The 26,130-nt window shown below is 36.9% G+C and overlaps 1 protein-coding gene across 1 annotated transcript in view; it reads right to left on the reverse strand.

Moving 5' to 3' along the window:
* Window positions 1-1,769: 1,769 nt before the first annotated feature.
* GGNBP2 (gametogenetin binding protein 2) overlaps window positions 1,770-26,130 on the reverse strand; it is a 30,966-nt gene continuing 6,605 nt past the window's right edge. Inside the window, exons 3-14 of the mRNA XM_007464894.1 lie at window positions 24,507-24,587; window positions 22,692-22,945; window positions 20,916-21,014; window positions 16,072-16,185; window positions 9,929-10,132; window positions 8,716-8,890; window positions 7,371-7,565; window positions 5,257-5,404; window positions 4,790-4,915; window positions 4,559-4,707; window positions 3,442-3,690; window positions 1,770-2,413 (exon numbers count right to left, since the gene is read on the reverse strand). Coding sequence (XP_007464956.1) covers window positions 2,210-2,413; window positions 3,442-3,690; window positions 4,559-4,707; window positions 4,790-4,915; window positions 5,257-5,404; window positions 7,371-7,565; window positions 8,716-8,890; window positions 9,929-10,132; window positions 16,072-16,185; window positions 20,916-21,014; window positions 22,692-22,945; window positions 24,507-24,587 — 1,998 coding nt within the window. The 3' untranslated portion in view covers window positions 1,770-2,209. The remainder of the gene's footprint in view (window positions 2,414-3,441; window positions 3,691-4,558; window positions 4,708-4,789; window positions 4,916-5,256; window positions 5,405-7,370; window positions 7,566-8,715; window positions 8,891-9,928; window positions 10,133-16,071; window positions 16,186-20,915; window positions 21,015-22,691; window positions 22,946-24,506; window positions 24,588-26,130) is intronic.

Below are 26,130 nucleotides of genomic sequence, written 5' to 3' on the forward strand. Positions count from 1 at the left end.
CCTTCCTAAACCAGCCGGTGGCCGATGGGAAGGATTCAGCTCAGAAAGGGCTGAGTGTCTCAGCTATCAACGCTGGGTGACCATGGGAGGGGCTTTCAACCCTACCTGACGCCTTGGCCTTACTAACCAAGGAGAACTGATGGTTAAAAATGCAAAGACCCCCAAGTACACGTGTATTGGGGGGGTTGTTTCCCTAATGACCTGCAGTCTACAACTTTCCTAAGCCTTCCCACTCCCATTGGATCAAGTGTATCACGGTGTATGTAAGAGATTAAAGCACTAGCTAACATTTATTGAGCGCTTACTGTGTGACAGGCACTTTTATAAGCACTTTAAATATATTAATATGCCCAAGAGCCATATGAGATAGTACCTATTAACACTTTCATTTTATAGACTATACTGAGACAAATGTGAAGCCTGGCTTGGATGGCAAGCAGTCCAGTATTAGGCCAGGGGATGTGCTCCTAAACTGCCTTCACTCCACTCTGTCTCTTCTTAGGTTGTTGGTTCTGTCCAAAGTAGAACTCACTTTTCTGACCACTAAGGATATTCTATCAAAGCATGAAAACTGCCTCACTTCCGCATTCTTTATATAGCCATCCTTCCAAAGAGAAAACATCTCTGCATAACTACTGGAATCCTGCTACTGCAAGCAATGGAATAAGCAGTGAATGTGGCTGGTTTATTCATTCAACAAGCACTCCTGTGTTTGGCCCCAGAGGCAAAGATGTTTAAAATAAAACCAGCTCTTGCTTAATTTAGGGATCTCAAGAGAACCTGACTGCGACAGGTGGTGGAGAGGGGTTTGGGCTCAGAGCCAAGGGCTGTGGGAGACCCTTAGTCATTTTTTATGGATTCCAGGATGAAAGCAAACAAGAGTCAGAAAGGAATGACTCACTTTATCTCTGCCCCAATCCCTATACAACACTTTGATTTGAAAAGACAACTCAGGGGTGGATCAAAAAAATGCCACCAACTACAAAAGTTAAATCTAAGCTTCTGCTGTTGCCCATTTGAAATCTGATTAGTAGTCTGATTAAGTGGTAGAAAGCCTATAAAATTCACTCCATCCCCACCGCACAGAGGTATTGACCGTCCCACTATTTGTCTGCTGCCCACCAAGTATCAACCTGTAGACACAAAACTCTAAGCACATGAGTTTACTGAATTATTGACTCAACCTTTTAAATGGCAGCCAAATGCTACTCCTAGGGGAATCTCTCCTTCTTCAGTACTCACAGACAGCTTGTGAAAGCAGTAAACTGTAATGCCATAGTGACCTTATTGCTGGAAACCAGATAAGGAACAGGCACTTATACAGACTACAGTGTGGTTAGCCTTCAGTGCAGCCTTCTGCTCTCAGAGCTCTACATGCTGAGTAATTACTTATCAGCAAACCTTTGGGTGAAATTCTGCCAAGTTTTGTTCTCATTCTTCTAGTTCAATATGAACCTCTGAATTTAAGGTGCTTTGTGTTATGTATCAGGGAACTTTATTAATAACAGCAATTAAAAGTCTCATGAGGAAGTAAGATGCTAGCCAGTATTTAAAGGTATCGCAGCAAACTTATTCTTTCAAAACAGAAGCCTGGAAACTGCTTTTCTCGGTCGTCAACTCTGATGAAGGGAAGAATTTGTCTTCAGCAATCTGTATCTCTCTCCTCATTTGCTCCTCATCCTCTCTAACATCAACACTGGCCAAGTACCAAGACCACAGGTGGCAAATTAAAATACTGCCACACATTAAGCAGAAACATGTACACCAAATTTTACTATGCGTATTAATAAATATTCTTTATTTTAAATTTTGCACATTGCGCTTTAACATTACATCGAAACATTTCGCAAGTGGATGTCTACTTTGTAAAACCATATATTCAGCTCATTGTCATTTCTGTACAGAAGTATAAGTACAACATTACTTTTTGCCACTAAGTTGCTTTTTAGTAAGTCTCACAGGAAGAGAAACATTTAATGAAAAGGGATGGCTTAAATCATACGGCAGGCCTGCGCAGCCACACAACTAAAGACACAAGCCTGAAGAAAGAACAAACTAAGGAGGTTACCTCCACCGTCTCCCAAAACAAGAAAGAATCACATTGATTTAAGATAAAATTTTGCCATAAGTCACTAAGAGTTTTTTTTGAAAGAGAAGGCGCAGTAGTCATCTTGAGTGTTTCATTGAAAGACAGAGCTATTTTATTTATTTAATTTGCTCCAGCCGTTGTCAACCAGCCACTACAAATGGGGCTCTTGTGATCATTTAAGCGGCAGTATTTATTAAATTTCTCCTTCAGATGCTGTCGGTATTGTTCTCTATTGCTGTAGAAAGACTGGTTATTAGCCATAAATGACTGTATTTCATCTTGTGAGATAAAGATTTCCTCATCTGAAGTACATTCAGACTCATCCTGCAAATTAAAGCAGTAGTTAAGACTATGACTTAAGAATGCAAAATGCTATGGTGATGGAGGACAGAGAAAACTTAAAGCAGTCTAACCTTTAGTTTAATTGGAATGTTTACAGGATAAGCATAATGTCATTCTGTCTTAGAAAGTACTAAGTAAGAATAAAAGGCAACTCAACTTGGTTTAAAACTCTGGATCTGTAATTTGTCCTAGAAGCCTACAAGCAGACTCCCAACACACTTCAGCCTTCAAAAGTGATTAGGGATGGTTACAAATAGCTACCAAACTTTAAATAACCTGGCTTATCTCTGGCTGGTTCTATGTTGAAACTTTTATCTCTACACATTAAGTAAAATATAACCTTTTTTAAACTTATGAAATACATAGCATCACCATTAAACTTTACAACCATATAAAAAAGAAAAAACCTAATATTCTGAAGGATTTGGTTCCCCTGGGATCCCATAATGACTACAGAAAAGATACCACCCTTCTCCTTCTTTGCCCCTCCTCCAAGTCCCACACAAACTACGCACTGGGTCACTTGCAATCAGGTATAATTCATCTAAAGTATCAAGAATTGGAGTCAGTAATAAACAATTTTCCAGGTTCAGTTATATGCTTTTATCCTACATGACACCTAAAGGAAGTAACCTAGAAAGTGGGCTCTAGTTCAGATTCTATATTCTTTCGTGGTCTGGAAGGGTAGCTACCATAAATTGCCACTCAGAAAGGCAGTTTGCTTATAATAACCCTCGTCAAGGAGTCAGATTCCTGGACATAATGCTAACTCTATCCCCGTCTCCCAAGTAATCTTTTCTACCTTTGAGACAAAGGAAGACGAGGAAATGTGCTCCAGAGTAGTTAAGTGGAAGAACAGGAATGAAGTCACCAAAAAATAATGAAATACTGCCCTTAACTGCTTAAAAGCCTCCTCCCATTCCCAACGTTAAACCCTCAATTATGTTCCCTCCCACATCTACCCCGTGAACAATCAGTTATCCACAAAAAGATAATCATGGCTTACTTACAAGGAGTTCAACTAAGCTCTTGGCACCTTTTCCGGAATCAGGACCAAACGACGTTTCTGTATGTTCTGCAAACTGTGGTACATTTTTCCTATGCTCAAACCAAGGCAGTGGCTGCCCACCCTTTTCAGAGGTGCAACAGCTTTCAGGATGTGTTTCTTTGGTCTTGTCACGGTGAAACACTGTGTGCACGGTATTTCCTGAGGCCTCTCGATTACCTGGATCTGTAATACAGCTTCCAAGCTTTTGGATCTGAAACCACAGCAAAAGGACTTCTCAGGTAAAAAGGCAGGGAATAATAGCAATTACTATTTTTTAAAGAAAAAAAATACCCTGAGAGTGTTAAGATTTTAGCAGGAATACTGAATAACAGCAACAGCTGGCAGTTACTAGGCATTTACTGCACACCAAACACTATGCTAACCCACCAATATAATTTCATTTCATCTTCGCAGAGCCTAATCTGACAGGGACTATTATCTACATTTCACAGATGGGAAAACAGATCAAGCAAACTGCTCAAGATTACAGAGCTAAGGGGCTTCCCTGATGGCGCAGTGGTTAAGAATCCGCCTGCCAGTGCAGGGACACGGGTTTGAGCCCTGGTCCGGGAAGATCCCACATGCCATGGGGCAACTAAGACCGTGTGCCACAACTACTGAGCCTGCGCTCTAGAGCCCGTGAACCACAGCTACTGAAGCCCACGCACGCAGACCCCGTGGTCAGCAACAAAGAGAAGCCACCACAATGAGAAGCCCGCGCAGTGCAACAAAGAGTAGCCCCCGCTCACCGCAACTAGAGAAAGCCCGCACACAGCAACGAAGAGCTAATGCAGCCAAAAATAAAAATAAATCTATTTAAAAAAAAAAGATTACAGAGCTAAAAGATTAAAACCTATTATGGAAAGAATGAATTGGATTTATGACTCACATCGACTGTTGGACAAATGACCACATCAGATACACACATGCATATAAATTCACAAGATGAGCAACCAATGGAACTGCATAGGTACTCATTCTTAAAAAAAAAAAAAAAAAAAATCCTAGCAGCTAAGCTGCACACTTGCCACTCCAAGGAAAAGAACAAAGGTTTAAGGATTCCAAGTTATGACACTTACATGTTCATCACATTTCAACATCTTGCTTTTCTTTTTCTTCTTTTTATTTTTTCCTTTGGTGGTGTTCTCTTCAGAATTTGCCCAACATTCAACACAACTATCGCCATCATCCTCTTTATCTTCACAGTGATGAACACAGGAGTCATCACCTGCAGAAATCAATAATCTCTTATTTGGGTGTTTAAATCAGCCATGTAGCAGAAATAACTGGGAAGCTTAATCTGAACCTACCGTGTTCGTCATGATTACAAATGCCTTCAGTGCAAGCAACGTCCGAACCCTCCCGAGAACCAGTTTCACTCCCTTCCATGCTAGATGAATATCCACAATCACTACCATTACAGTGTGGCGATAAGCCTGAGAATAAATCAAGTGAGAGTTACAATTAACATGCCAATAAATATATTATGACAAAGAATGAAACAAGTGGGGACCACAGAAAAATTTCAAAATTGATGGCTTACTGAAAGTAAAAAGTGCATTAAATAATGAAAATATGATTGGAGCTTTACAATTTTTGATTTTGTTATTATTTAACAAATCAAACACCATAAAGAAAAAGGAAATACTAAGTGTCTGACTAAATTTTATGATATTCTTAGGGCTGTAAAGCAGTTCCTAAATTCTAGGTTACAGGATCTCTAAAAGCTCTTATATTTAAAAAAAAAATAGTTAATTTTTTAAAACTATTTACTTACCTTTCTTTATTTTAGGAGACCCCAAAAGATTGCCACTGCTAGGACAGGTACATGATGTATTTTCATTGGTAACAATTACTTCTACACAACTATTACCATCTTCAGTGCTGCCACAGGCTTTGCAGCTGTTTTCTATGAAGTCTGTTTCCTTTAAGGATCAATATTAAGAGATAGTAAAAAGCTTTACCTCCATAATGGCTGTATTTCCTTAACCTAAGATACGAGTTACAAGGTTAAAAATTGAAAAAAATTATTCTCATGAAAAATCACTAATTCATTTCAAGACCAAGAACCTACAAAAGTAAGTTAAGACTTAATGGTATCAGGGAAGTCTAGGAGAGCTATTCTCAAAGTGCAGTCTGCTGACCCCAGGGGTTCCCTAGGTCAAAACCATTTTCATCATTAACACTGAGATGTGATTTGCCTTTTTCATTGTCTTGACACTTACACTGATAATATAAAAGCAATGGTGGGAAAAGTTTCTTTAGCACAAACAAAGGCAGAGGCAACCAAGTATGTACTAACAGTCACCGTATTCTTCACTTGTCAAGCACTCTCATCAGGAAATAAATAGATAAAACGATATTTCACTTATCAATGTCTTTGATGAAGCAGTAAAAATGCGAATTTTATTAAATACGAACTCATGGCGTAGAGGTCTCTTTATTACTCTGTGATAAATGGGAAGAATGCTTAAAGCACTTTTGATGCATACCAATGTATAATGGTTGTCTCAACTAAAAGTACTTGCACAACTGTTTAAGTTGCAAGCTAAACTAGCTGCTTTTTCCTGGAACATCAATTTCACTTGAAAGAAAGAATGAGACAAATTATGGTTATTCAGACTTGGATATTTAAAAGACATTTTCTCAAAAATGAATGAAATCAGCCTATCTCTTCAAGGAAAAAAATGGACAGTCATTAATAAAATTCAAACTTTCAAACTACAATCAGAATTTTGAAAACTTGCATACACAAGCACAATGAGCTTGAAGCTTCCCAATACTTAAAAGACCTTTCTGATCAGATGAGTAGTGGTTTTAAGATGATTATATGATATTATATAATGAATGTCAATATCTGGAAAGATCTGCATAACTCAGTGAACCATTATCTTTCAAATGACCAATGCATGACGTTACATAATCATGCATAAATAAAATCTATTCAAAGTGCCAAGATAGACCAATGGGTTTTAATTTAAAAGTATGAAAAGGTCACTGATAAGGTGTCAGGTTCCTCATTGCAACTAATCTTTAAGAAACTACCACCTGTCAAGTTATAATGCCAAAGAAGAATATCCACGACTATCTGAAAAGGTTTATATTAAAACACTCCTCCCTTTTCCTACCATATATATCTGGGTGAAGTCAGACTTTCTTCACATGCTATAACCAAGCAACATATGCTAACAGACTGAATGAGAATTTACCTGATTCCTTTTAAGCCAAATATTAAAGAGATTTACAAAAATATAAATTAATGCCACCCTTCTCCATTTTTTCTAGTTATTTTTTAAAAAAATGTTCATTTTAACATATAGTGGGCTTATTATTTTTAAAAGAATAATAAATAACTTTAAATTTGTCCATTTTAATTTCTAATACAGTAAATGCTGATAAGTATAATCCACATAAACAAAAGCTCACTGGGCTCCCTAATTTTTAAGAATGCAAAGAAGGGAATTCCCTGGCGGTCCAGTGATTGGGACTCCACACTTCCAATGCAGGGGGCATGGGTTCGATCCCTGGTAGGGGAATTAGGATCCCGCATGCTGCGTGGCACGGCCAAAAAAACAAAAACAAAACAAAACAGAAAAATGCAAAGGCGTCCTGAGACTGAAAGTTGAGAACTGCTCTAGGTCCTGCATGGAGTTAACTTTTCACATTTGGACTATGCTCTAGCAGAATACTAAGGTCATGTAATAAGTTAACTAGCCAACGTTGTCTCTAGAAAACAAACACACGACATTAAAGATTTTGGTTTATACAGATTAGAGTAAGAAAAAAAGCCAATAAAGAAGCCAAAGGAGCCACATTCTGGGAAAGCACAGTAAAAGTGTTGAAATCTAGAAAAAAGCTATATATTTATGAGTCAATATCAAGAAATACTACCTTCTCTTGGCTTACTTCCTTTTCATCTGCTGTTTGTAAGGGAGTAGGAATATCACATACACATTTATTTTTTCGTCTATTCTTCCGTTTTTGGCGCTTCTTTTCTTGCTTGAGTTCTCTTACTCGTTCCTCCTCTGAAAATTCTTCACAAAGTTGTTCCAATCGACTGATACCCTGTACTTTTTCCACAGTCATCTATTATAAAGCAAAGCTGAGACTGAATACTGGCCCAAACGTCCCTTTATTTTCCATGGAAATTCTCACTTGTTAATTTTAAATGATATCACACACATAGAAACTGGTATTTCATGCTGCAATTCTGTCAGGTTAGTTTTCTCATTGTATGAAGAAATGGATGAATATTTACTTTGCTGTGTCTTGTCAGGCAGTCCCCACAAAGAATTTTAAATTTAAATACCTTAAATGATGACAGTCTTAAAATCTACTCAGGAAATGAATATACAACTAATTCCTACGGGAAAGGTAGACTTACACATACTCCAATTTCAAACCAGAAATATTCTAGTTTCAAATTTCAGAATTTTAACACAGCAAAGTAAATATTCATCTATTTCTTCATACAATGAGAAGACTAACCTGATTAAATGATCTAGTTTCTGAAGACACAAACATTCAAAGAGAAAAGGAATAAGAAATCTGTTCAGCAAAAACTAGCATAAACCTCCTCAGACTCCCCAGAACAGTGTTTAAAGTTCATGCATGGGCTTTTGAAAAAGGGTTTATAGCTTTCGTTCCATTTTCAAAAAGGACTGGTGACCAGCTAAAGAGTTACAACCATGCCCTAGAATATAACAAAATATTCACTAGCCAAAACTTTATGTTCTACAGAGTATAACTGAAAATAATGCTACCAAATGACAAGCATGAAACCCAATACCAGCATTATAAAGAGACTTCAGTGTGCTTCTAAAAAGTAGCTCTTATATCATGGTACTCAGACACCATTTACTCCATATGATTGGAAAGAAGCAGGCAAACTGGGACTCATTAAATGTTTCTAATTTTGATGCTTATTTTTGGGTTGCTTTTAACTTGTCAACAGTTATGTTTCATAGCAGCTTCTCATTAAATAATCATCAATTTCAGTTTTCTACTTTCAGAATGTCTAAAAATCAAGGCTGGCAGAGGAACGGGATTAAAACAAAGAAAAAATCCATAAACAACTTCTAAATTTCAGTTCCCCAGCAAACTCCTCTCCTAACCCCCCAAAAGCCATGACCAGTAGATCACAGCTAAGGCAAGGTAAGAGTGGTGATTAACATTAAGATTCAGTCCAATAACTTAACTAAGCAATCTGGACACTGAAGCAGTCCACTGTTCTTACCTCAAAACTCTTGCGTAAAGCATCAACACCAAGATAGAAAAGCATCTGCCACGTCTGCTCTTCTGCCCGTAGTTTTTGCCAGATTCGATGCAGTCTTTCATAAAGATGAATTCCCAAGCAGGTCAGAACTTCTTCTTGAGCTATATCTATTGTCTTAGCATGCCTTTCTCTTCTCCTATAAAGGAGAATAAATCACACATATTTCCTAATACCCTTAAGCTGAAACAGTAAAAGATGGATAACACCTGTGCAAGTTCAGGTTTTAAACACAGTCTGCATGCCTAGTAACAAACTAATAACAAGACAGTATACATTCAAACTCAATGTATATATAAATACACGAGCACACATGTATAAAACCAATGAGAAATACACATGCAGGTAGAACTCAGCCTTAATACTGCTAAACATAAGGTAATTCAGGAACTGGCCCTAAAGAGATGTTTTCTGGAGCACAGAGAAGTCATCATATGTTAAGTGTCCAGCTCAAGCAGGCATGACAGTTCACCTTCCAATTACAGCAAATGCCTGTTTGGTTTTTGTTCTTTTTTTTGAGGAGAAAGACAATACCACCAAAGTGATTCAATCATGGGCAAAAGTCCTCTAGGCCAGTCTTCAGTAGAAGTGTTCATGAACTTCAGTGATAAAAGAAGTGTTTGTATTCTGAATGCCTAGCAGAAAGTAGGCACTCAAATGAGAGTTGATACACAAAACACAAGGGGAGGTGGGTTCAATTTATTGTGAATAACTTTTTTGATTTCCTTTTTACAACAAAGCCAGAGATAAAATTTTAGCTTCCTATATAATTTAGTAATAATATACACAGTTCATGAATTACATTCAATGAAGTATTTATTAACCCCCTGCTGCAAAGATCTCACTTCCTATGCAAAAATCATCATTATAAACAAAATTTAAACATGGAAACGCATGGATGGAGGGGGGAAAAATCCTTTCTAATCATTTTCAAATGAAAATGATAAGCTATAATAATGAAAGCCAAAAAAAGCCTGCCTACTTCAAGCAACAAGGAGCAGACAACTGATCGACATTTTCTCCCTTTTTTTAGTCAGTCAACTAAATGCATATTTTAAAGAAAGCAAAATCTTTACAGGCACACTTTAATTTATACATATATCATATGTACTGAGGCAGAAGGATAAAATGAAGCAAAGCGCTAGATAGCCCATTCTAGCAAATTACATACTCATACCCTCCTGCGAACTCTGGCTCAGCACGACCCAAAAGATGTGCAATGAAGTCTGTCTCACAGCAAACATGTATGTGTCTCTCATGTGGACAGCACCGCAAGCCTTCATAAAGTGCAGCACAGTAGCCCTTCTCTTTGCTGCAATCAAGTTCACCAATAAGGATATTGTATGCTCGGAGGACTTTATTTTTGCAATCAGTGCAAAACCTGTTGAAAAGAAAAACCTCAAAATTAAGAACTGGCTGTGTAATTATTTCATGAGGTATATAACAGTGTACTAGACAATGACACTCCCCTTCCATATAGAGCATTAAAAAAAGCCTCCATACACACATTGAAAACATACACATATAAGGTAAATACACATTTAGGGATTACATGGGTATAGCTAGATCTCCATTTGCAAATGCTTTTTAAACTAGAGAAACACATGGGCCTAAAAGAATGAGGCAGATAAATACCTGTTAGTGCATAAAATACATGGCCAGAAAATATTAGTTGCCAAGGACTAGCTTATCTTCACTTCAAGAGCTATTTGTGCAGCAGGTCAGAAAATAAAACAACAGAGGCTACCAACCAATGACTCTAGGATCCCTCTCCTTTCAGCCTCTGAAGATAGTTGGTATCTTCAGCCAGTAAACCTTGATTCAAATTTTTACATTTTAATACATCACTAGCTAAGTATGTGGGGTGGGAAGGGCAAGAAGAATGGGAAAGTGGTACATGCAATTTTTACTTTACTGGTAATTTCCAAAATGTCAAATTCTTTCCTCCAAAAGAAAATGCATGTTTCTCAACACTCAGTCATAATATAGACAACATATATGTAGAAATGTGGTTTAAACTTGACTGTACACAATGTGGTAAAAGTACAGAAGAGTATGTGAATGTAGAAGGATGTAGAAAAGTTTTCTTTTAGAAACCATTAAAAAAAAATATTATAAACAATTGAAAATAACTCACAAATAATAGAATTATGACTACGACCGAGCAATTTACAGAGAAGTAACTTAAGGTGGTGGGCAATATATTCCACTATAAATAGCATCAATAGTAAACAAAGAAATGCAAATAAAATCAACAGTAACATATAATATACATATAATTCACTATTCAATCAGAAAGAAAAAAGAATAAAGCCTGGTTTCTTTATTTTTGAATTCCTGAAATAAGGAAGAATTCGGTCTGGTGAAAAAGCCAGGCTCACAATATTCATAACTCAGAAGATCAGCTGTGGTGGAATGAGGAAATTTTGCTCTCTTTGATTTAGATTCATCTACCCACATGAGCTCATCTATTCCCATAGCTTCAGTCACCATGTCTGACTCTCGACTCTACAGCTCTGCTCAAGTCTCTGTCCTTGCCTGAGGGCCAGACCCATACAGAAAAAATGGGCAGCAACACAGATGTCCAAAAGGCAACACATTAAATTTGTTGTCCAAAACCAAGGGCAACACGGTTCCCTTCCATCTGTGTTAAGAAATCACCATTCAATATGGGGATATATGTATACATATAGCTGATTCACTTTGTTATAAAGCAGAAACTAACACACCATTGTAAAGCAATTATACTCCAATAAAGATGTTAAAAAATAAATAAATAAAATAAAATGAAATACAAAACAAAGAAATCACCATTCACATAGTCACCCAGGATGAAACCTCAGTTAATTCCAACTCCTCCTTAGGTCCTGCTTTTAGGGGTGGAGCCAATTGGTATCAATTCTTTCTAAAATTCTCTTGAAGGTCAATTCTTTTCAATTGCCTAGACAGTTTTTAAAAATGCTTCTTAACAGGTTTCCCTGCTTCTACTCTTACTAGCTCTAATGCATCTCTCATACCAAAATAACTTTTTTAAACAAATCTCATTACCTCACTCTCAGCTTAAAAAACTCCCCACTGTCTATGAATAAAGTTCAAACCCATTAAGGCCTTCAGTGACTTCTCTTACCCAATCTACTATTTCCAGCCTTATTTCCCAAGATTCACCTCTCCCTTCATGGTCCCTCTACTCTACCCCGCCCCCCTATACACACCAGATATATAATGGACTTTTTTTTTTTAATTGAAGCAAAGTTGACTTACAATGTTGTGTTAGCTTCTGGTGTACAGCAAAGTGATTCAGATATAGAAATATATATATATTCTTTTTCATATTCTTTTCCATTATGGTTTATTACAGAATATTGAATATTGTTCCCTGGGCTAGACAGTAGGACCTTTGTTTATCTATTTTATATATAGTAGTTTGTATCTGCTAATCCCAAACTCCAAATTTATCCCTCCTCTATTCCCTTCACCCTTCGGTAACCATAAATTTGTCTACGTCTGTGAGCCTGTTTCTGTTCTGTAAATGTTTCACTGCATCATAAACCTTTCTGATTTACTTCACTTAGTATGATAATCTCTAGGTCCATCCATGTTGCTGCAAATGGCATTATTTCATTCTTTTCTATGACTGAGTAGTAGTCCACTGTGTGCGTGCGTGCGTGCGTGTGTGGGTGTGTGTGCATGCATGCACACAGGAACGTTGAATTCTAGTTATGGGAATTGCAGAAGGCTTCTTTAAGGATGGACGTGAAATGAAATGAATATATGTTAAAACAGAAGCTCTAAGCCCATTTTGTAAACAGAGGCAATAATGTTGACAAGTAAAGTTAAATCATTGTTTCACTAATGCTTAAAAAATAGACAAGAAATATACAAAAATTAACTCAAAATGGGTTAAAGACCTAAACATTAAGACCTGAAACTATAAAAACCCTAGAAGAAAACATAATAATGGAATAGATGGTGATTTCTTGGATATGGCATCAAAAGCACAGGGAACAAAAGAAAAAATAGACAAATGAGACTATATCAAACTTAAAAACTTCTGTGTAGCAAAGGAAACAATGAATAGAGTGAAGGACAATCTATGGAATGGAGAAAATATTTACAAACCATATACTGGATAAGCGGTTAACATCCAGAATAAATAAAGAACTCTTACAACTCAATAACAAAACAAACAAAAAAAGAACCTGATTAAAAAATGGACAAAGGACATGAATAGACATTTCTCCAAAGAATATATACAAATAACTAATAAGCATATGACAAAATGCTCAACATCACTAATCATCAGGGAAATGCAAATCAAACTCACACAATATCACCTCAAACCCACTGTATGGCCACTATCAAAAAATTAGAAAATAACAAGTGTTGGCAAGGATCTGGAGAAACTGGAACCCTTGCACACTGTTGATGGGATTGTAAAATGGTGCTGCCAGCATGGCAAATATTATATTGGGTTGGCCAAAAAGTTCGTTTGGGTTTTTCCGTGACATTGTACAGAAAAACCAGAATGAACTTTTTGGCCAATCCAATAGTATAGCATTTCTTCAAAAAATTAAACACAGAACTATCATATAATCGAGCAATCCTAGTTCTGGGAATATATACAAAAGCATTAAAAACAGGATATTGGGGGCTTCCCTGGTGGCGCAGTGGTTGAGAGTCCGCCTGCCGATGCAGGGGACACGGGTTCGTGCCCCGGTCCGGGAAGATCCCACATGCCGCGGAGCGGCTGGGCCCGTGAGCCATGGCCGCTGAGCCTGCGCGTCCAGAGCCTGTGCTCCGCAACGGGAGAGGCCACAACAGTGAGAGGCCCACGTACAGCAAAAAAAAAAACAAAACAAAAAAACCAGGATATTGAAGAGCTTTTTGCACACACTCATGTTCACTGCAGCATTGTTCACAATAGCCAAGATGTGGGAACAACCTAAATGTCCACTGACAGGTGAATGTGGTGTATACGTACAATGGAACACTACTCATCCTCAAAAAGAAGAAAATTCTGGCATCTGTTACAACATGGATGAACCTTATGGACATTATGCTAAGTGAAATAAGTCAGGCACAAAAAGACAAATACTGCATGATTCCACTCATGTGAGTTATATAAAGTAACTGAACTGAAAGTAACAAAAAAACAGAATGGTGGCTTGCAGTGGGTGAGGGGAGGGGTAAATGAGGAGCTATTGTTCAATGGATGTGGTATAGCTTCAGTCATGCTACATGAAAAAATTCTAGAGATCCACTGTACAACAATGAGCAAATAGTTAAAAATACTGTACTGAACACTTAAAAACTGTTAAGAGGGCAAGTATAAGTTATGTTTTTTTATCACAATTAAAAAAAATCTTCCCCTTGATGGGAGAAATGGTCACGGACACAGAAATAAAAATACTTCCGCGTTTTCAAACTATAATGGTAAGTTAGATTTTTGAGTAAATAAACGGTTAAATGTCATATAGTACCAATAATGAAACTTGAAATATTTTCCCCATATCTTACTGCTTTAAATCCTCAGTCTAATATGTTTGTATGTAATCATAAGTAACATAAGCAAAAGTAAACAGCAATTTAAAAATTTATATGTAAGCCACAAGAATGAAAGTGATTTTTCCTGTTTTCAAAAGTAACCTTGCACACAAATTTAAAAAACATTTTCTTAATTCAGAGGTTTCAGTTTCCTAACACCTCATTTCTAATAATGTACTATCATAAAATTTAACTGGCTAAATAGTGTTATAAAATCTTTATTATAAAGTGCTCAGAAAAGTCCCCTAAATAAAGTAGAAGTGCCAAGAAGGTCCATTATTCAGACGTTTAGAAATCATTTTCAACTGACTGTACCTCAAAAACTCAACCTGTACCTAAAACAACTAGATACACAAGATTAACAAGGACTTGCAAATCTGGCATGCAAAGGTTCACTGATGTGCTTACTGTGTGCCAGATACTGTTCTAAGTAAGTCTTATGTATCATCAATCCTCACGACAAATCTAATCTTATAATAAATCCTATTAAGACCATTTCTATCATTATTTTTGTCTTAAAAAAGAAAAACACTGAGGCACAGAAAAGTAACTTGTACAAAGTTATAATCAGTAGAACCCAGATTCAATGCAATCTCCCTTAATTGCTCTCTTAATTGTACTTCTCCCCTCATCCTTAACATATTTATAAAATGGACTCCACCTTTCTTATAAATTACTGCCCCCTCAACACAGGAAATATCTAAAACCAATATAGGAAATTCCAAAACATTAGCTATAGTAACTAGTAATTTATCCCCCAAAAAAGCTATCTTTTGGGGACCAATTCATATTGAATACAAAGATCAATTCATATTGAAAGACAAAGGAATCTATAACAGACCTATACATTTATGTTTTATGGTTAAAAATACCCCTCCCGAACTCCAAATAATTGACATATTCTCTACTCTCTTGGGTATAATCAACTAAGGCAAAAAACAAGAAAGTTTGTAATTCTAAAAAAAAAAAAACACTTAATAAACTTAGTATGCAGGTAAAGTCATTAGCTCATTGCCATATAAACATGTCTTGATAATGCCAGTTTTTATTATTTACATGTTTTCTAGAAGTATCCCCAAAGTAACTGTGTATATCTCTCCCAAAGTCAAAGAACACACAACTACAAACTCAACATGTGACAAATTTATATGAAAACAGTACAACTCCCCCCCAAGAACACCATCTCTAGATGGCTCCCTTACCAGTTTCCTTTCCTACTGCACTCTCCCTCCCTACGAATTTCCAAATGTTAATGACACTTAGAAAATTCCTTTGTAAAGTAGTATTCTAAAAAGAAAAATCTGAAGTTACTTTTATAGTACAGGAAGCACATGAATTCCAACTCTATTTTTAGGTCTTGACAATTAAAGAAAAAATAATTCAAAATATTACTAAGTAAAAGCTGCTATTTTAACTTTAATTTTGAAAAATGACATCATGAAATGCTTCTATCATAAAAACAAGGAGTACTGGAATTTCCACAGTGATTAAGTACACTTTACTTGATTTACAGTTATTGTGTGTTTCTTGAAAGGCTGGCCTGGAACCAACAGGTAGAAATTACAAAAAATGGAAATGTTGGCCTAACACAAGTCGGCCAACACTGAGAGTCATCCTATAAAGGAACTGCCTACCCTAACATTAAACTCCGCCTCATGTCAGGTATTAACGGGAAGGCTGGAGTACTATTATGTGAAGAAGGTCAGTGACAGGTCAGTCTGGAAGACTGACAGCTAAGGCACCTTCCAACTACACCATGATGATCTTTGGACTTACCTGTGTTTTCGCAGATACGTTTCTAGTGTTTCTAAAAGACAACTAGAGTCAATTAAAACTACTTCATCCCTGCATTCTTGGGACATTAGCTCCCATACGTCCATCCAACAACCTCTGTAGAAAGAAACAAATCTTAGTGAGAAGAAGGAATATACAAGGGTAAAACATTTAAAAAAGGTGAGTAAAGGATTGCTTGATTTTACCTGGCTGTTCCCTGGAAAGGTCCATAATGGAAAATGATCCTACACTTGCTGTCCTTCCTGTGGTCTTCACTACTTCTCTTATCTGTACTTAACTTCTCTGAACTGAAACTGCTACTGCTCCCTTCACTGTAGTACAGTACAGTACAAAGCTTAGTGACACTGAGATAATCTGAAGGAATAATTTCTATAGTCTAAATTAAAATCATAAACTCTTTAATACATTAAGATATTAGTAGGATAAGTTTGCAAATTTGTATATAATTACATATTTAACCATATTAAAATGTTACTTAGACAGGTGCTCATATCTTTATACAAAAATTTCTGCTCAACTATTAAGTTTACCTGATATAATTTAACAACATTTACACTCATCAAGATAGTAACTGGTTAACATACTAAGCATTTTATGAGCAAATCTACTTGGAATGTTTTAAAGTCAAAAGGGCTGAAAAAAAATAAAATATTTTCACCTATAAACATGGATCAATCTTCCACAAATTGAAAATACTAACAAGTGTTGATCTACTTAATGTGATTTTATAGCTAGCCCACGGCAACAAAATTCTTATCTACCTTCACATTTACAAGTAACTGGGAAAGTCACAGATTAATCTAATTATAGTAAATAAATTTTTATATTTACTAAAATAAAGATAGCATACTAAGATGAACACTTTACACAGCCTAAATTAGTAGTAAGTACTATACAAATAATTTTTTGAAAACTTACTAAAAACTTCCCAGACTCTCCCTCCCCCACAGGTTGCAATGTGGCGCTGGTCATGCATTTTGCTTTGTTGCAGATGTGCATTTCAAGAGAAATATGTTTCTATATTCCATTCAATGATAGTCTTCTTGATTTTTCATGATTCTGAACAACTGGCTCCTGCCTGTTCTTCTGCAGGGTCTCACTACAGTCCTAGAAATTCATTACCTGGGATGCTTGAGATGGAAAAACTTCTGAATCTTTACTTAACCTACTCTATATAGCTAAATAAGTATTTCTCAACCACCTGCCCACCCTATAAGGTCATACGTACAATTCAGCTCCCTACTCCCATCTCACAAGGGCTCAGGCCAAGGATCAATGTTCCTTATTTTTGAAACAAAAACCTCAACTCCTGCTCTGCCCTGCATCTTATATCCTTCTATTCTCATCTCCTAAATTTGCAATTTTCTATGCCTGAGTGATTCATAATCTAAAACTGAGTAACTCTCAAACTCAAGTTCTCATTATGGAGGAAAAGGTTCATGAAATCAGAGCTGGGGAATGATTATTATACCATTGGAATGTGAAAGCATTATTCTAAAAAAAGCTTGAAAAAAATTCTACAGCTCAAATCAAGATTTTATCCATAATCTCTCCAGACCAAATGTCTTTATATCACTCCTTCCTTTCAAGATCAAGCTCTCTAAAAAAGGAAGTCTTTTCACTTCCTTGTTCTACTCCCACACCTTCCACTCACAGTTTAACCCATTAAAACCTTGCATTGCATGCACTTTTCTACCCATGCTGATCTAGATTGTTTCCATTCAACCACAGATCTGCTCATCGAGATCACCAATTATCTCAGTGTTGCTATATCCAACAGACACTTTTGGGTCCTTGATAACTCAGCAACCTTCAACACAGCTTACCAGACACCGCCCGCCCCCCGCCGCCCCACACTCTTTTCCCTTGGCTTCCTCCTACCTCTCTGGCGATACTTTCTCGAGTTTCTTTAGGCTTATTCTTTCTACCATTAAACTGAATTCCTCAGCATTCTTTTCTACTCCTCTACTCTTCCTCTAGGTGATCTTACACCGTTGAATAACGTGAGGCTGAATTGCGCAGGTCCACTTATGCACGGATTTTTTTCAGTAATAAATACCACAGTGCTACACAATTTGCAGTTCGTGGAATCTGAGGATACGAAGGAACCATGGATACAAAGGGCCAACTAGAAGTTACACAAATTTTCCACTGCATGGAGGGTCGGTGCTCCTAACCCCTGCACTGTTCGAGTCAACTGTAGGGGCTTCCCTGGTGGTCCAGTGGTTAAGAATCTGCTTTCCAATGCAGAGGATGCGAGTTCGATCCCTGGTCGGAGAACTAAGATTCCCACATGCTGCAAGGCAACTAAGCCCGCGCACCACAACTACTGAGCCCAGGCGCTCTGAAGCCTGCGTGCTGCAACGAAGATCCCACATGCCCGAATGAAGATCCCACGCGCCGCAACCAAGACCCGACGCAGCCAAATACACAAATTAATTTTTTTAAAAAAAGAGTCAACTGTATACCATTCAGCAGGTACAGGCCTACAACTCTGGCCTAGCCCTTTCTTTCAGACCTCACACTTACTCCCAGCCAGACAATAACTTGGGTTTACTCGCATGAATGTGAGAATACTCTCAAGAAGACTGAACTAGATTGTTACTACTGATTAGGCTAAAAGCTAATTAACTGTATTACACTTTCCCCTGAAGAAAATCTAAAGAGAGAAAGGGGGAAACAACACAGGGAAAATATAAAAAGAAAAGTCATAGTAGCACAGAATGGCAGTGACCATCCAAAGTGGAGAAGTCTTGGCTAAGCAGACTAAACCCTCTGGCCTGCTGTCTACATGGCTTGTGGGAATAACTGAAGCTACCTTAGGAGGTGCTGCTTAACTAACTCCACTCACACTGACTACATAACTCAGCAAACAACCTTGCAAAACATTTGTCTTCCCATGTGGTGGGGCTAGAGCTGAAGCAGGATGTGAAGTCTGTGGAGGACTGTTTTTTGTTTTTAAGCTGAAATATAGGAAAACATAGCTGTATGTCAATTTAATAAAAGTAGATAACTGACGAAGCAAAGTAAGGGAAAAAAGAGAAGAGGTGGAATCTGGAGCAAAAGTGGAAGGACTGGTCTTTGAAGGAAGGTGGCAATGAGCACAGATGTTTAAGATGTTGGGGTAGCTGTTGCTTTTCAGCTCCTCAGTGAAGAATATTCATAACAAAAACACAGAAGGCAGCCTTTGTATTATATCATACTACTCTGTGGCTTTAGTCAACAGGTTATTCAGAAAAGGTTACTTGTCTAATGAGAAAATTAGAATGGATTCTGCATTCAGAAAGTCAGGAATTCTTTAAAGATATTGGTAAATCAGGTATATGAAATAATTATCCTTAGATAAGCACTTTAGGTTGTGTAGAGCTTTACTGGGTTCAGAGCTCTCACACTTAGAAATCATATAATGTGTGGTTCTTGTTTAGATCTTGATTCTAACAAATCAGTGTAAGAAGACACTTTTAGAGAGAGTTGGGGAAATCTGAATATGAACTGGGTATTAGATTATTATAGTTAAAAGTTTTGTTAAGTGTTACAATGGCACTGTCATGAAAGAAAATATCACTGTATTCAGAGATGAACGTGGAAATATGTAGTAGTAAAATAACATGATGCCTAGAACTTGCTTTAAAATACTTCAGCAGGGCTTGCCTGGTGGCGCAGTGGTTGAGAGTCCACCTGCTGATGCAGGGGACATGGGTTTGTGCCCCGGTCTGGGAAGATCCCACATGCCGCGGAGCAGCTGGGCCTGTGAGCCATGGCCACTGAGCCTGTGCTCTGCAGCGGGAAAGGCCACGGCAGTGAGAGGCCCGCGTACCGAGAAAAACAAAACAAAACAAAACAAAACAAAACAAAACAAAAAAAATTCAGCAAAGGAAAAGGTGAACAAATGAAATAAATGTGGCAAATCTTGATAACTACTGAGTCTGGGTGAAGGTATTTGGGGGTAAGAGGGTCCTTGTATAGTCTCTCTACTTTTCTATGTGTTTGACAGTTTTCATAATAAAAGTTTAAAACCTTTTTTGTTCCTGAGTATAGAAAAAAAAAGGATTATTAACTATTAACATACCACCACCTGGTCATCTAGGTCTTTTTACCAGAGCGGAAAATGTCAATTTAACAATGGTGTCAACACTACTAATGAGATATCCAAAATAAACTAATTTAAAAAATTAATTCAGAAGTATAGTTTTATATCATCTCATTCTCTCCCCAGACAAAAGTTACTTCTTAGAAACTCCCTTCAAATTCCACTGCTTCTCCTTACCACCCCCAACCCCAAGCAATTTTGAAGGGGCAACTGTGACACTGTGCTAGGAGATGGGGGCAGAAGCAGCCTTGGACACTGTAGCTCCTAACCAAGAAGAAAACTGCAAGTTAGTTACATAAATTCACATTGCTATAACTGATTCAAGATTTTTTTAAAATCCTTGATAAATTATTAGGGAGACCTAGAGACAAGGAAGACAAGAAAAATAATTTATACATTATGACTATTACACAGATTAAAAAAACGATACCACGACTTCGAAAAATTTAATATTGGCTACATAAATTTCCACAAAGATCTCAACCTCCTTTCTCTGAAACATATTTAATACAAGGAAAAAAAAAAACTTAAAAAAAAAATCAAACCTATGTAGTCCCAATGCAAAAAGGCCTACAGAACCAAGAGACATTTATTTTGACCAATTATATGGTTTTTATGTTACAGTGTAAACAATTAATGAAATAAAACTAGCAATGTTTCTTTTCTTTTTACCAAATGTGATTAACATTTATAATCTTAACACTGACAAAGCATCCTGATAATCATTTCTACTTACCCCAAAGGTTTTGGTTTGTGCGTATCTAAGGAGTGCAACTGACATCTCTTGTTCTTTTTACTTTTTGGAATAGCATCTATCATGTCATTTAGTTTGGACCTAATTAAAAATAAACCATTAAAGGTTTGATTAATATTAACTTTTCTTTAGAATTTTCAAAATCTCTATGCCTTTTAGTGAGAAGTATATTTAAAGTATTAGACACATCACTTACTTTGAAAATTTCTCATCAAACTCTAACGCAAGAGTCAGTACATTTATATTCCCTTTCCATTCCCAGCCTATCGAAACATTGAAGACCTGCCCTATTCAACATACTCTTGCCCCTAGACTACATGTGTCTCATTCATCCCTGCATCTGCATTGTATCTAGCAGTGTGCCTGGCACTCAAATATTTTATGACTGATTGCTACCTGACTCTCAGCCATACTCCCTTGTCCAAACATTAGATATCTAAACATACATGATCCTTGGGAATTCCCTGGCAGTCCAGTGGTTAGGACTCTGTGCTCTCACTGCTGACAGCCTGGGTTCAATCCCTGGTCGGGGAACTATTATAAAATCCCACAAGCCACGTAGTGCAGCCAAAAAAAAAAGGAAACAATAAAAGATACACTATATACACTAAAAGATACACTATAAACAATAAAAGATACAGTATATACACTATCCTTGATGAGGAGACCTCTTCTCTTTTCCTATTTACACTTACCCTTTGGTGATCACATCTCATCTCATGGGTTTAAATATACATATAAATACTATATATATGTTGATGACACAAATTTATATCTCTAGGCCAGAACTCTCTGAACTCTACCTGGACGCCCAACTGCTATCTCAAATTAACACATCCAAATGTGAGTTCTGCAAAAGTGCTCCTCTCTCCTCCAGGCCTACCCACTTCAGGAAATGGAAACCATCTGTCCTGCTCTTTAGACCCCAAATCTGGGAATCATCCTTGATGCCCTCCTCCATATCCAATCTACCCAAAAATCCTGTTGGCTCATTCCTCAAAATATATCCAGGATCCAACCATTCCTCATTATCTCCATGGCGACTATACTGGTCACTATTATTTCTTGCATGGATTATATTAAACAAGCCTGTTTCTCCACTGTTCCATGACCCTTCTACTTATTCTCAACACAGAGGTGACAGTAAGCAAAACTTCAAGGGAGAACATGTATTCCTCTGCTCAAAACTTTCCCAAATCTTCCCATCTCAGAGTTAAAAAAACCCAAAAGACCTCAAGATGGAACTCCATAATCAGGCCTTTTAGTACTCCTGTGACCTCATCTTTTATTACCATTCCCTTCATTCATCTGGCTCCAGCCACAATGGCTCCCTTGCTGTTCTTCAAACATTCCAGGAAAACTCCAACCTCTGAACCTTTACACTTGCTGCTCCTTCTTTGCCTTCCCCCAGATATCTACATGGTTCACTCACTTCATTCAAGTCTATATTCAATGTCATTTTATCAGAGAGGCCTTCCCTGACCACTCTCCATATGAATTCTACCCACTCATTGTCTATCTCCCTTACTGGTTTGTCTTTGTAACTTAACATCCTTGACAAATTATGTATTTGTTTACTGCCTGCCTCTCCCCACATGAGAAAAGAAACTTTACAGTCACTGGTACATAGGAGTTACTCAATAAAAGTGTTGAATCTGGACTCAAGCTTTGCCCCAACCAAATTTAGAAAAAAAGCTGCCACTGTCACCAAGTTTAAAATTTTAACAAACTCATTGTTTCCTAATTGATTATACTCACCCATGTACATAAAATAATGTATAAAGCTTCTTTGCATCAGTCATGCAGCTTCGAGTTACAGATAGGACTCCCTTGGGCCCCACTGTCAGGGGTTCAAGGGCAGGATTTCCAGACTCTACAAGCTGGGAAAAGAGGCGCTCCACACTTCGACGACAACCAACACATGGGACAAGCTGAGAAAGTGCGCTCAAGACTTCACGTGATGTCACCACCATGGCAATACTTAGATCTTGCTGCTTAAGCATACTATGTCGCTGAGAGAAGAGGGAAAGAAAAATAGAGTTTGTAAGAAAGACATGAAATGACTCTTTCACCACTCTTTCTGGTTCCTATCCTTGTGCAGTGAGTACAGCCTGGGCAGGGCTTGCCATCTCTATCTGCAACTGAGTCAGTAAGGCAAAGCAGTTGGCCTTGTCCATGCTGTACTGAGTTTGCTCCACAAATCCCCCTGTTCTAGAATCTAGGGTATAAAAAACTCCACTTAGGATGCCAGGGCTATGCAGTATGTGACCCAGCATAGCAAAAAGAAGCCCTGCATGTGGAAATTTAGTGCCTGTCAAATGTGCATTAAGCTTAGTACTCTCACTTAAAATAAAAAATTTCATAAAGGAAAGAAAGAAAAGAGAAAAGAATAAAGACACAAAGCAGCTTTACCATGTCTTTTTCTCAACCTTTAGCAACACACTACGTTTAGCTACACAAGTCAAGTCAGGATAGTGATCATGTAGAGCAGCAATTCTCAACCTGGAGGTATGGGCAGGTGTGTCATGGATTAGTGGGAGAGAACAAGGCCTATCTTACCTATGTAGGAGCCTGCAGTGAGTAACTAAAATGCTGGTGCATATGAATGTTATCTGTTGGTATGACAAGGAAGAGAAATGACTGAGAACCATAGCTGTAGAGAAATGGGCAAAACTCACAAATAACTTCTACTTAGATGGAGTTATAGTTATACTACAAGTAATACCTCCAGTTTACAAAAAAAAAAAAAAAAAAAACAGATGAAAAAGTAAGATAACTCCCAAAAAGGATATTCTCACATTTACTATTAACCTTTAATTCAAAGTTTTCTCCAAAAGTTGAAATAGAATTTTGAAATAAAGTAACCATTTATCTTCCTTTATCTTGATCATATATAGTGTATTTACAAAGTATCACACTGTTTAATAATGAAATAAGACTGGAAGTTTTGGGTTAGTAGATGCGAACTATTACATTTAGAATGGATAAACAACAAGGTCCTACTGTATAGCACAGGGAACTATATCCAATCTCCTGGGATAAACCATAATGTAAAAGAATATAAAGAACATATATATGTGTATAACTGAGTCACTGTGCTGTACAGCAGAAATTAGCACATTATAAATCAACTATACTTCAATAAAAAATTAAATTAAATTAAAAAACAATTAAATAAAAATCAGAAAATTCACTATATAAGATTAATTTTTTTTACTGAACAAAACAATTACTACAGAAAAAAACGAAGTTCTCAATGAAAAGCTGTCTGCCCTACCTTCTAAAAACAGGGAAATTAAATTTAAACTGGTGAAATTAAAGCCTTACAGACATGTAAAATGATAACACACCACCACCAAATCTTTCACATCACAGGTATGTAAATATACCTGGAATAGCAAAAGAAAGCAACCTCACTGCAATCTTAAGACCTAAAGAGTCCTAAGTAAAACAAAATTAATACTTACAGGTAAAATTTTAAATGACTCTTTAAAACACACATACATACATACACACACATGCGCACACGCACACACACACACCACTTAAAACATTAATTTTTAAAACTATTACCTGAATGAACTGCTTTAGTTGTGCACCATTATTTTGATGCCCATCGAGATTTAACACATTGTCAGGAAATTCCATCACCATCTTAATATGCAAAAAAATAAAAATCAATTATTTTATCCTCTTTGAGCACATGATACAGACTATTTTATAGTCTCCTAGGATAGAAATAGACCCCAAAGCCCAATTTGCTCCCTCCCACCTCCATCAAAAAGTTAAAAAAAAAAAAAAATCCAAGTTACAGTTTCTAAAGCTAGAAATGGTATAGTCATTAAAAGCAAGGGCACTGAAGTCAGGCAGACTTGAATTCAAATCCCAGCTCTATCACTTACAATTTATGTCATAATTCTGGGCAAGTTATTTAACCTGATTTTCAGCTTCCTCATTTGTAAAATGAGATTGATAATTTTTCGTATCTCTCATCAAATGGGTTGTGAGGATTAAATTATATTTTAAAATGTTTGTTGCAGTGGCTAATAATAGCATTTAATAAGTGAAATAACCTGATATCTTACATTAAATATCCTGATATTTTCCGTTATTCCTCAACTACAGAATATAATAAATCTTACCATGTAAATGACTATATGTATAATGACTTCACTACACACACACACACACACACACACACACACACACTCAGAATAATACCCAGCACATAGTAAATGTTTGCTCTAATCATGAACCGAAAAAAATATACTGAGATATTTATTCAATTATCAAAATTCACTATCAGAGGAAGAGGGATACATAAAGCTTAAGGATGTCTCAGGATGTCAGATAATGGGAATTAGTAATCAGCACATTTCACTGATTTGTGACATCACCGAAGTACCTTAGTTATGTACCACTAGGAAAGAGCCATTATAACTGGAAAATGTCACCAAACGAAAGAAGCATACCAATTTCAGAGATGTTAAATGTGAAAAAAGAGTATGCCTTCAAAACAATGAAATAAAGTAACACATTTGTATCTTAACTAAAACACTGTTAAACATATCAAACATACTGTGCTAGAACAAACTTCTATTTCCAGATGACAAGGGGCACAAACTCCTACATACCCAAAGAGTGAAGTCAGGATAAAGAGACCATTTGAGGCAAAACCAAAAAACTAAAAAACCCCACCCACCTGAATGTGATCTTAAAAAGATTCCTCCCTTCACCAACCAGCACCACAAAGACCTGCTTCTTTAATCAAGTGACCATTCTTTCCCCTCCACATTAGAAATGAGAGCCTAAAAACATGCTTGTTCTAGCAGTAAACTGAGGACTGAACAACTAAGGCAAATGTAAGCAACAGATATAAGACCTTTTCTTTATGAAGAAGGGACTACTGGATATGTGAACTAGAAAGACAAGTGGATACTAAGGATGGACAATGACGCCAACACCGATTCAACAATCCAGAGGACTTCAGTCAGTGTATTTCACAGGCTCAAAAACTGCATGTACAATATGATTCAAATTTTTATGTGTATATTTTCTTACAGAAAAAGAAAATATATAATATATTAGATGTGGCTATCTCTAGGCAGTGAAAAGATACATGACTTTTTTCTTCACATGTTCCTATCTTTCCCAAATGTATTATAATACACATATACCACTTATTACCAGGGAAAGA

Source organism: Lipotes vexillifer, unplaced genomic scaffold (genome assembly GCF_000442215.2).
Source record: "Lipotes vexillifer unplaced genomic scaffold, Lipotes_vexillifer_v1.1 scaffold788, whole genome shotgun sequence".
Lineage (NCBI taxonomy): Eukaryota > Metazoa > Chordata > Mammalia > Artiodactyla > Lipotidae > Lipotes > Lipotes vexillifer.